This window comes from Acartia tonsa, chromosome 11 (assembly GCF_053477335.1).
Source record: "Acartia tonsa isolate MP-2025a chromosome 11, ASM5347733v1, whole genome shotgun sequence".
Classification (NCBI taxonomy): domain Eukaryota; kingdom Metazoa; phylum Arthropoda; class Copepoda; order Calanoida; family Acartiidae; genus Acartia; species Acartia tonsa.
This window is the reverse complement of record NC_137270.1, coordinates 39,237,527-39,250,383: the sequence shown is the minus strand read 5'-3', so window position 1 is coordinate 39,250,383 and position 12,857 is coordinate 39,237,527. Positions and strand designations below refer to the sequence as shown.

The 12,857-nt window shown below is 32.9% G+C and overlaps 1 protein-coding gene across 1 annotated transcript in view; it reads left to right on the top strand.

Moving 5' to 3' along the window:
• LOC145332112 (vascular endothelial growth factor receptor 1-like) overlaps positions 1-12,857 on the top strand; it is a 106,089-nt gene that overhangs the window by 13,893 nt on the left and 79,339 nt on the right. Inside the window, exons 2-3 of the mRNA XM_080177052.1 lie at positions 5,293-5,355; positions 7,916-8,020. Of these exons, the coding sequence (XP_080033178.1) occupies positions 5,293-5,355; positions 7,916-8,020 (168 nt within the window). The remainder of the gene's footprint in view (positions 1-5,292; positions 5,356-7,915; positions 8,021-12,857) is intronic.

Sequence of the window (12,857 nt, the reverse complement as noted above, 5' to 3'; positions counted from 1 at the left end):
CATCTATATTTCTATTTAATTATCTATCTATCTATCCATTGAATAAAAAGCTTACATCTTCTTTTATCAATATGTTATCATTGACTGCATATGCACTTATTCTATCTATCTATCTATCTTCCATTCTATATTTCTATTTAATTATCTATCTAACTATCATCCACTCAATATTTCTATTTAATTTAATCATCTATCTATCTATTGAATACAAAACTTATCTATCTATATATTATATATTCATTCTATCTCTCTATCTTTCTTTCATTCTTTTATTAATCTAACTATCCATTTATCAATCTATTTATCCATCTATCTATAAATAGTATCACCTACCTTTGAAATAGGAGGTATATATATTCTTGTTCGGTTGAATTAAGTTTAAAATCTTGCTAACCGTTGGACCGATTGGGCTCTGTTTTTAGGGAATACCCATTCAAGCCATGATTTATTGAAAATAGCATTAAACCCGGAACCAATAAAAAATAAAGATATATTAAAGCTGACCATTTTATGAATGACAACACAGTTCTATAGATTATTATTATCTTTAGTATAACACTACTAAACAAGGCTAGCGTATACTGAAACTATGCTGTCATAGTAGGTAATTTTATTTTCAAAGGAATTATTTTTATATGACCAACTATAATTCTATTTGTTTACTTAGATCCACACATCAATTTTTTTGGATGTTTATATTTGAGAGCTAGCTTATTCAAACGGTAAAAATATCTTTAAAGTATGACTTCGAAACAAATTAATGTCCGCTGGATTAGAGCCGGTTCTCTGACATATAGAAAAATCATGTATAGCATCGTATAACAAACAATATTAAAATAAAAATCAAAAGATTAAGACAAGTTTTGTTTATTTTCAATTTAATATCCGCGAAAAGCTGTCTATAACACGATGCGATTTTGTTTAGGTGAAAAAATCCGTCAATATTTGCTTATTTACTTTTGATATTAAGAAGTTGAAATATAAGGATATGATATAATACATATGTAGGTATTTATTTTATTAAAGACTAGCGGTTTCGTCCCTAGATGGGTATTTTTTTCCAAGGGTGATTTCTCTTTGGAGTGCAAAGGTACCCCCCCTAGATATACCACACTTTTCTGGGATCTTGCTGAGTCAAGTATCAACTGTTGGGAATATCAAAGGATGACTCCATGCAAAATTTGAGCCGGATCCGGCCAAAACCGGCCGTGAATTTTATGAAAAACCGTTTTTTTCCGGTTTTTAAGGGGTATCTGTAAATCGATTCAGCTGGAGCAAAACCGGTTGGAGGTACAAAAAATTTTACTTCACATGAAATTTATCCAATGCAATTGCCTACAAAAATGTACTTAATCATCAACTCGATTGGACAACTCTTTCCCCTCCTAAATGTCCATTAAAACCTCGGAAACGGCAAAAATCGCCAAAAATCACGCCTTCGGCGGCGAATAACGGCTAAACGGTCAGCCGGAGGCGAATGAAACATAAATAAAGAAATGTCCGCCTCAAAAAGTTGTTCAACATCAAAGAGATGCTTGAAGTCTCTAAAACGACTCCTTCCCCTCCTTCAAGGGGAAAAACTGAAAAAACGTGATTTTCAAAAGTATGCCCACTTCGTGGGTGTGGGGGGAACTGAACCCGTCACCCCAGGGTCACCAAATATAAAGTCTAGGCGGCCCACAATGCTAAATTTTCACCAAGTGAAAGTCTTGTGTCAATATCTCTTATGAGAAAAAAGTTATTAATTAATTAAAATTTCAAATTGTGATTTTTTGATGGATTTCTTTGATGAAATGACAGGCTGGTCAATTTTTAGGCCATTTTTTGCGGTTTTTGGGCTGTCACGTCCAAACGGTTTGATATAATCTCACGGGACCTTTTGCCCAACCTAAGTCTGGTTATTTGTGAGGTCTAGGAAAAAAAATCAGACTTATGCAAAAGATTATAATTATAATCTTTACACAGAAAAATGGCACGAGGTGAGGGTTTGAGGGGGCAAAATGAGCCAACCAGCGATTTTTGACGGCGCACAGCGACGGTATGCTTCATCCAATCCGGGATTTTTTTTTCTTAGACCTCACAAATAACCAGACTTAGGTCGGGCAAAAAGTCCCGTGAGATTATCTCAAACCGTTTGGGCGTGACGGCCCAAAAACCGCAAAAAATGGCCTAAAAATTGACCAGCCTGTCATTTCATCAAAGAAATCCATCAAAAAATCACAATTTGAAATTTTAATTAATTAATAACTTTTTTCTCATAAGAGATATTGACACAAGACTTTCACTTGGTGAAAATTTAGCATTGTGGGCCGCCTAGACTTTATATTTGGTGACCCTGGGGTGACGGGTTCAGTTCCCCCCACACCCACGAAGTGGGCATACTTTTGAAAATCACGTTTTTTCAGTTTTTCCCCTTGAAGGAGGGGAAGGAGTCGTTTTAGAGACTTCAAGCATCTCTTTGATGTTGAACAACTTTTTGAGGCGGACATTTCTTTATTTATGTTTCATTCGCCTCTGGCTGACCGTTTAGCCGTTATTCGCCGCCGAAGGCGTGATTTTTGGCGATTTTTGCCGTTTCCGAGGTTTTAATGGACATTTAGGAGGGGAAAGAGTTGTCCAATCGAGTTGATGATTAAGTATATTTTTGTAGGCAATTGCATTGGATAAATTTCATGTGAAGTAAAATTTTTTGTACCTCCAACCGGTTTTGCTCCAGCTGAATCGATTTACAGATACCCCTTAAAAACCGGAAAAAACCGGTTTTTCATAAAATTCACGGCCGGTTTTGGCCGGATCCGGCTCAAATTTTGCATGGAGTCATCCTTTGATATTCCCAACAGTTGATACTTGACTCAGCAAGATCCCAGAAAAGTGTGGTATATCTAACCCCCCCCCCCATAATTATGAACATTCCCTTCTCCTGTTAAAAGCTTTATTCTAAAGGAGAACCATATAGGTCCAGTGGTTAATGAGATATCTTTTCCTCTCTCTCTCTCTCTCTCTCTCTCTTTCTATCTATTTCTCTTTTTCTCTCTCTCTCCTCTTTCTTTCTTGCTCTTTGTCACTCTCTTTCTCTCTCTCTCTCTCTCTCCTCTTTCTCTCTTTTCTCTCTCTCTCTCTCTCTCTCTCTCTCTCTCTCTCTCTCTCTCTCTCTCTCTCTCTCTCTCTCTCTCTCTCTCTCTCTCTCTCTCATATATCGATTTTTGTTAAAATAAATTGTATTATATTTATTTAACTTATTAGGTAAAATTTCCACTTAATTTTGAAACACTTTATAAGGGCTAGGGCCCAATTTTAGTGTCAACGAATCATAGATTTAAAACTTTATAGATTTGATACATAAAATTTGCCCAAACTTTGATTTACTTTTTCAGCCATCAACAAAATAGCTTAAAACCACCGCAGGATCAGTATCTATATCCCCTAAAAAGTGTAGAGACCAATCGGTTCAGCGGTTACCGAGATCTTAAGATTCAGACGGACAGAAGACAGACTGACGGACAGACATTGTTCTACTTTGTATTATAGAATGAGACTGTAATCAAGAATATCCTATTATAAAAGTAGTAGGGTTTCTTGTTTGTCCGTTAAGATCTTGCTAACCGATTGAGTTCTTCATTTTAAGGAAGCTTCACATAGGTCATTGGATAATATAAGGCTGTATTCTTTTTAATTAAAGTATTTCCTCATTGTTTTCAGGCTCTTTTTTTCTCTCCTTCTTTGAACACACAACCTCTAGATTCTAGGGGTGAAGCCGCTAGTTATCAAAATAGAGTTAATTGTAGTTATAAGTGTTTAGTATCAATGCAGAATATTAAACTACATGCAAATTGCACATCTATGTTTAAAATTTATCAAAGAATAATTTTCTAAGACCCGCATAAATGTATTTATTTTTACCCATATAAAGCAGGAATATAGGAATAGGAAAATAGACGTGAAATTAGATATGATTAATGATTATGGGATTCATTATTTTTCCATCTTTGAACCATCCCCTTAATATTTTAAAGACATGTATCGTTTATAGATATATTTATGTAGGTATAAGGTCGAAGGAGAAACTTTTCTGCCATTAAAAATAATCATCATTGAGACTAAATGTATTGACATTCTACTTCTTAATGTACCGCAACATTCTATTAATGTTAATAATAAAGAAAATAAAACATACATATAATATTGATTAAGTTGATGGCAACACAGTTTTTAATCAAATACAATATCCTATTACTGATTTAAATCATACAATGTTTGTGTTTTACTTTTCGTAACTGGACGAAGTGTCTTAAAAATCAGCAATGTGACGTCATAAAAAGGGATTGTCCATATCTTTTTTAGGGGATTGTTTCCCCACTTTTCTTATCTCCCTCGTTTTTATGACGTCACATGGCTGTCTAGTTACTACTTTTCCCTTTTCCCGTGGCAACAAAGCGATGCTCATTTTCGCCAAAATTGCCAACAATTGGAAAATTTGTTTGAAACTTATCTATACGATAATTGGATAAATTCATTTGTAACAAGGTCATTTACGTTCAATATTAGCGAAGCCTTTTAAATAAAAAATATGTTTGGATAGCGTATCAAGAATGCAATAAAAAGAAGCTAAAAGAAGGGGGAAATTAAATTAATCGGTTTCAAAACCATACTGGAAAATGGTTCTTGAGCACAATTTCTAAGAATTACAAAAATCATTATTGTGACAAAATCATGCATTTATTGTTTTTTAACGAACTTAAGTTCTATCTAACCAATTGAACATATTGAGTTTTCCATTTTGGAAAGCTTTAAAAAGGCCCTGGACAGGTACTTGACTATTTTCAAATATTGACTCCTAATATTTTAATTAGTTAAGGAGTAGTTGCGTACATCACAAGTTCATATTGATAATTAAATTTTGAAACTTGTAGCCCCCTAACTTATCGATCCCCCTTATCTAGCATTTATCCTTAATAAAAAAAGAATCTTATCTATAATTTGGAAATGTCCGTTTGTCCGTTAATTTGGGCATGTTGGAATAGTCGATTTTAAAATTTGTCATATGATTACTGTAACAGTTGGGTACGATTTAGACAGCGTAGCAACCTCATAATCTATACCATAGAAATTCGTTTGCTCATGTGATTTTCAAATGGTTATTACTAAAACGATTGGGAATAATGTATATAACATCTTTGCTATAATATTTAAATTATTTTGTTTCTTTGATATTAAAAATGTGCCACTTCGCTTTTTTAGATTTATGTCATCCTTGTTATAATTCAATTTCTAATGATTTTTTATTTATTTCAGATATGTAGAATATAATCCGCCAGTAGTATATCCAACAAAAGATCATGTCACTGTTGAAGCGAGGTAATTCATTATATTACTCTTTATTTCACTTTGTCCGTCTGTCAGTCTCAATGGTATGGGAAAATAATCCGCCAGTAGTATATCTAACAAAAGATCATGTAACAGTTGAAGCAAGGTAATTTTTATTTCATTAAATATGTCCGTCTGTCTGTCCGTCAGTCAGTTTTTAATGTTAGGTAAACAATTCCCCAGTAGTATATCCAACACAAGATCATGTCACAGTTGAAGCAAGGTAATATTTTACTCCATAATTCACTTTGTCCGTCCGTCTGTCTGTCATTCTTAAATGGCATGTGGGAAACAATCCCCAAAGTAGTATATCCAACAAAATATCATGTCACAGTTGAAGCAAGGTAATTTTATATGTTACTCTATAGTTCACTGTGTCTGACCGTCCGTCCGTCTGTCATTAATGGTATGGGGAAATAATCCGCCAGTAGTATATCCAACAAAAGATCATGTCACAGTTGAAGCAAGGTAAATTTTATATATTACTTCATAATTTACTCTGTCTTTCTGTCTGTCCTTGATGGTATGGTAGATACAATCCGCCAGTTGTATATCCAACAAAAGATCATGTCACAGTGGAAGCAAGGTAAATTTTATATATTACTCCATAATTCACTGTGTCTGTCCGTCTGTCCGTCAGTCTGTCATTCATTAATGGTATGGTAGATACAATCCACCAGTAGTATATCCAACAAAAGATCATGTCACAGTTGAAGCAAGGTAATTTTTTATAATTATATTGCTCAATAATTTACTTTGTCTGTCCGTCCGTGAGTCTGTCATTCATTAATGGTATGGTAGATACAATCCACCAGTAGTATATCCTACAAAAGATCATGTCACAGTTGAAGCAAGGTAATTTTTTATAATTATATTGCTCAATAATTTACTTTGTCTGTCCGTCCGTGAGTCTGTCATTCATTAATGGTATGGTAGATACAATCCACCAGTAGTATATCCAACAAAAGATCATGTCACAGTGGAAGCAAGGTAATTTTATATATATTACTCCATAATTTACTTTGTCTGTCCGTCCGTCCGTCTGTCATTAATGGTATGGGGAAATAATCCGCCAGTAGTATATCCTACAAAAGATCATGTCACAGTTGAAGTAAGGTAATTTTATATTGAACTCCATAATTTACTTTGTCTGCCCATCCGTCTGTCAGTCTGTCTTTAATGGTATAGGGGAAACAATCTCCCAGTAGTATATCCAACAAAAGATCATGTCACAGTGGAAGCAAGGTAATTTTATATATTACTCTATAATTCACTCTGTCTATCCGTCCGTCTGTCAGTCTCAATGGTATGGGGAAACAATCTCCCAGTAGTATATCCAACAAAAGATCATGTCACTGTTGAAGCAAGGTAATTTTACATATTACTCTATAATACACTTTGTCTGTCCATCCGTCTGTCAGTCTGTCTTTAATGGTATAGGGGAAAAAATCTCCCAGTAGTATATCCAACAAAAGATCATGTCACAGTGGAAGCAAGGTAATTTTATATTTAACTCCATAATTTACTTTGTCTGCCCATCCGTCTGTCAGTCTGTCTTTAATGGTATAGGGGAAACAATCTCCCAGTAGTATATCCAACAAAAGATCATGTCACTGTTAAAGCAAGGTTTTTTTTTATTTGTCCGTTTTTCCATACATGGATGATGTCATCATTGTTTTTAATAAGGCAATATTTGAAAATAACTATTATAAATACTTTTTGTTGACGCTGTTAAGTAATTAATTTTTTTTCATTTTTAGCTGAAATTTGCTCAAAAATTACATCTCATCTGTTAAAGCGCTAAAATTATACAAAAGTTTCTCTTTTTATCAATAATAGATAAAAAACAATAGATGAAACTTTTTAGTTGCTTATTCAAAATATGATTCATCATAATAAAATAAAACTATTGAATAAAAACGCACACCAGACGAGTGTTATGAAAAAGGCAGAGTATCCATTTCATCAATGAAAATATCAAATTTACTTTGTTATCAAATCTGATCAAAATCATACATGCATAACACATACATTTGGGAGCTAGGACAATTGTTTTGATAAATAAAAATTGAATACCTAATCTATAATACAAAGTAGAACGATGTCTGTCTGTCTGTTTGTTTGTTTGTACCGAAGGATCTCGCTAACCACTGAACTGATCGGGTTCTCCCTAACAGGGTAGCTTCTCATAGGTCCTGGAAGGTTTATAACTATTTTCGGGGAGGGTACCCCCCCCCTCCCACCTAAAATTTTTTTACTTAAAAAAATCTAAATTGAAAAATGGGTTTTGGGATTCAACTCCCCCCTCCTCAAGTGCCTTTAAAGGCCTCTAGGAGCGAAGCCGGTAGTATATATATAATTAAAGAATAGTTATTTATCGCATCGTATTAGAGACAGCTTTCCGAGTATATTGAAATGAAAACTACAAGATCAAAAACAATTTTGTTAGCTCCAAGGGGCCTAAGGTCCGGACAAAAAATGCGCCAAGGGCAAAATGTATAACGCGGCATTAATAGGACAAACTCGCATCTAATAATATTTTTTATTTCAGGAGTCGATACAGATTAACCTGCGAGGGGAACCGGCCAGTCAGATGGTTCCTGCCACATTCAGAAAAACAGGAAACCCAGCAGAAACCTCAAAATATTTGGGAAAGGTAAGAGCATTTCCAATATGGCTTTCAAACCGATTAATATCCGCTGGCTGAGATCCGGTTCTAGATCATACTGAAAATAATGTAAAGCATTGTATTACAGACAATTTCCCACGAAAAGCAAAATAAAAATCATAAAATAATTTGTAAGATCCGACCTTGGGTCCCTTGGGTATCAAAAGAATTATTTGAATTAGTACAATTAGATGCAAAATTGAAGTAAAACCTAAAAAGGGGTAAGCTGGATTCAAAGCTTCTTCAGATAACCAACCCCTTACTGTCTAAGTACTTTGAATTATTTTCATTATTGAAAACTTGTATACATGAAAATGAACACACACACACAAACACCCCACTCCCACATACACACACATACATGAAATGAAAGCTAACAAGCTTCAGCGTCTAGACATTTCTTAATTGAAATCACTTGTTGTTACCATTACTATATAAGGAACGGATGTTCTCTGATTAAACTGGGAGCATTGCGTTGACACATAATTACTATGATAATTTAGCACTTAAAAATGAAGTTATCCTGTTATACAGGTTGTTTTTTAAAGGATTACTTAATTTAACCCACTTATCATTGACAGTATTTAATCAAAATCTTGTTTTCCTCATTGGCTTGGGGAGTTTTATATTAAAAATATTAGTAAAAATAATAGACCTATATTTTTAATATGATTAAGTTATAAATATTGGGTTAGGAAAAAGTTTATTTATTTAAATTATTAGAAAAATGTAGTTTGATTTTCTGTTCCTGAGTTCTTTTATAAACTAATTTATATGTACATTAAGATATACAGTAAACAAACAATAAAAGTAAATTATAGATTATCTTTGCGATTCATAAAATAAACAATCTCGTTTTTTTTAGAACACATCTAGTTAACATAGTAAAATGTTTCATTTCTCATTCCTAAAATTTGTCTTATTATCTTTGCATACACAGTCTCAGTTTAAATGAAACACGGGAACATTTTAATCAAAAACATATGAGTGTGTTATTTGAGATATATGGACTTTTTTGGGGTTTAAAATATAACATAATCTGTTTTTTATTCTAAACATTTAATCAAATATTTAAATAGAAGGGGTAAAAAAGATTTTTGGGTAATAAACAAGCAATATTTTAGATTTAAAATTAACAGAAAACGTGTGTTTTCCCTCTAAGTGACTAGCCAGCATAGAAAACCCCTCTTATTCTCATTCGTAAAATAAATTCAAAAAGAATGGAGGGGAGTTATTTTTTTTCCTTTATACCTTTATACCTTCTTGGGGTCTTTACCTACGGTACCCTAACCATGTGGAGCTACCCTGTATCTAAAATACCTAACCTATTATGACCTAAGGTAATATAACACAAGAACAACTACATCCCCTATCCTTTTTTTTTCAATTTAAAATAAGGGGGAGGGGGTTTCTTTTCTCGGGAACTTCCATTAAACTCTACATATGACTAAAACTAATTTTAATTAAGAAAATAATTCAACTTTAATGGATTTCCTATAACAAAAAGTTTCGCAAATATTGAACTTAATTGTCCTTGTTGGTTTGACTTTAATCCGACAGGTTAATTGAAACTTTTGTTGTGAAAACAAGATGACTTCCTCCCAATAGCAGCGTAGCCTTTTTATAAAACAAGGATGGCAACATTAAGAAAAGCAAACTCAACAAATAAAAAGTATCAACGCAATTAATATTCGTAATTTAACATTAAAAATTATTATTTTTAAAATTCACAAACTCACCCTCTGATTATAAAGTTTTTATACATTGTAGATTATGCCTTACTTTTACAGTAATCATTATGCCAAGTTGAATGAACAAGCCTAAATTAACGATTAGAGCTATTTTTTATTGTCAGACGGACGGATGGTTTAACGCAGCTTTTCCCATTACCTTAAGCCTTAGCTTTTGTCACCAATCGAACAACCAGAAATCACAGTAGGGGATGATTAGAAACATACATACCGACGCACAGGGTGTACTTGTGGAATAGTTGCGCTACTAAAAAAGCTTCGTGATTGTAGATTTTATGCTTGCTTATTGGTATTTAGTATCAAGGACAATTATTTCCATATACAGTACATAGACTTTTCTGATATTATAGGGTATGAATCATTGTATATTTCTTTAGATATCTCTTAATGAATTGAACCCCTGAAAAATACATAATTTAATTATTTTTTCATTGGAAACAATGGCAGCATGTCTTAGATTATGAAAAATATTTTTTATGGGGGATAAACTGGTTTTGAGCTATTTTGCAGCTGGGGTAAATAAACTCACCCCCAAAATGTTATTGTTAAACAATATTTTAATTTTAACTCCAAAACTCCCCCCCCCCCCTCCCCCCAAAATAAAATTAATCAAAGTGTGTGAGTTGATTGAGGGGAGGGGGGGGGGGAACTGTAGTTACCCTCTCCCACCCTCTAACAAGATAGCAAATTATTATATTAACCGTGCAAAATTGAATTGCAAATGATGTTTAAAATTGAAATGATGATACTTCGAGTGTTTCCACAATGAAAACAAGGGTTGTTTATTACACTAGTCCCCAAAGTATTATAATAACATTTGCTTATTCGTCCACTTAACAATTTTGGGAACTTTTGTGAATTTTGATTGTTTGGTTCATTAAGTTGAGTGTCCAAACGTTTCAACAACCAATTGTAATCTAAAGAAGGGGTAATTTTGTGTATCATCATTGTGGATATAGATCAATTTATCGGCTATTGTCTTACCTCTTCAGATCCCTGATATATAATACCAACCTCTAGTAACGACATGTAACGCAAATTCTAATAATTAAACACAATAAACTGCTTAAGGCCTTAAGCATATCAGATGGTATTATGATTTTTAAAATGTTATTTAACAGCAAAAAAATTAAGCATAAGCTGATAAGTCTTATTAGTTTTTTTGGTTAGTTTATTGAAACAAGGGCGACCATGTTAAGTTCTCGAAGCTTAGGAAGCGTGAGCACAAAAATATATAGTGTTTAACCAATTACGCGAAATATTTTCGCAAATTTCAGAAAAGCAAAAGGTCGTAATAGGAGATTTTTAAGACTATTATGTATCAAACCTATCTTAAAAATTGTAGTCATTACAATATTGTCAACCATTAATATTGTTAACAAAATGTATCTTTTTTTACAGGTAAATTAGTTAGCTATTTTCTGAAGAAGAAAAAATCATGTGGTTTCGATTCAACATCCATAAAATCTGTTTATAAATATTATTACGATTTTAAATTTAAATCGTGATATTCAGGGAGGAAGGGGATATGAGACTGTAAATTACACTGGTACCCAAAGTCATTGATTGGTTGGTTCAGAACTAGAAATGTTGAAATTTTACAACAATTAGTATTAATCTACAGAAGTGGTACTTTTGTTTATCATCATTGGGGATGTATATCAATTTATCGCCCATTGTCTTATTCCTTAAGATCTCTGGTGATATCCAGGGACTTGATACAATTAATCTTATAAACAATTAGTAGAGCAGGACAGACAACAAGATTCATACAGACAACCAACTCTTTGATTGCAAGACCTTTGTTTGAAAGTTATTAACTATGCAGAAGCTCTGATTTTAGCCATACCATTTCTTTATTTCAGTAGTGGAGAGATATTGTGAATGAATATTAAGTTGGTTCTCATAATTTTAATTCGTTGGATAAAACACTTGTATATTTTTATCTAGAAATTGTTTAAAGTAGCACTTTGTTAAATTTTCAACCAAAAATTTTAAATTACAGATGGGTCATTTATAATGGTTTGAGCTGGGACTTAAACCTATAGCCACCCCGACAAACAGAAGACGCATGAAGACCCGTTCAAATAATTATTTTTCTGTCCCTTTTTTTTATTCACCCTTAAATCTTATTTAAATAGCACGATTTCACGACAAATAGATAGGTAGATAGATGGATAGTGAAATAGGTGGATAGATAGATAGAAATATACAAAATTACAAATTTCTCTTCACAAACAATTATATGGAGAAAAATGAATAAAAAAGAACAAATTTGGTCTAAGGGTAGCGCAGCATTAACCAGCTAAAAATGTTTCAGATGAAAAAATAGATCATGATATAGAAATACTATACATACTAATGTTTAGTTATGTCTATAAACATCAAAATATTTTATAAGAATGTCCCTTAGTTTTAGCAATTTCAGTCTTTACATTTTTAAAATCTATCAATAAATAAGCAAGTAACAGTCTTTTTTGTTGGGTTGTGAAACTTGCTTCGCTACGCAACAAAAATGAGTAAGAAGGAAAACCCTTTTCTAAGAAATAATCAGAAACATAAAAGTTAGATTGTGTTGTATTTTTCATTAATAAGGAAAACTCACTTCTAAAATACTATATACTAGCGGCTACGCCTATAAAGGGCGAAGGTGCTGTATCCCAAAATATTTTTATAAAACTATCCCAGGACCTATGGGGAGCTTCACTGTAAAGGAGAACCATATCGGAACAGTGGTTACTGCTGGTCTTTTGGTACACACAAACAGATTCGTGGGTTAAAGACATTCTATACTTTTATATAAGGACTGTTACTCTGTAATTAAAAATTTTCGTTTTTATATATTATTCAGCTTTGCTTTTCTGTATGTTGTCATCCTTGTTGTTTGGGTGATGTATATTCAAAGCATCAATTGTAAAACTAAGCACCTGCCTTTGCTTATAAAGCTCCTCGTCCAATTATTTTATTTTTACCAGCGCAGCTACTAAATAACTAGGTTTAGTTATTTATCGCATTGTATTATAGCCAGCTTTCCGCAGATATTAAATAAAATAAATATAAGATTAAAACCAGTT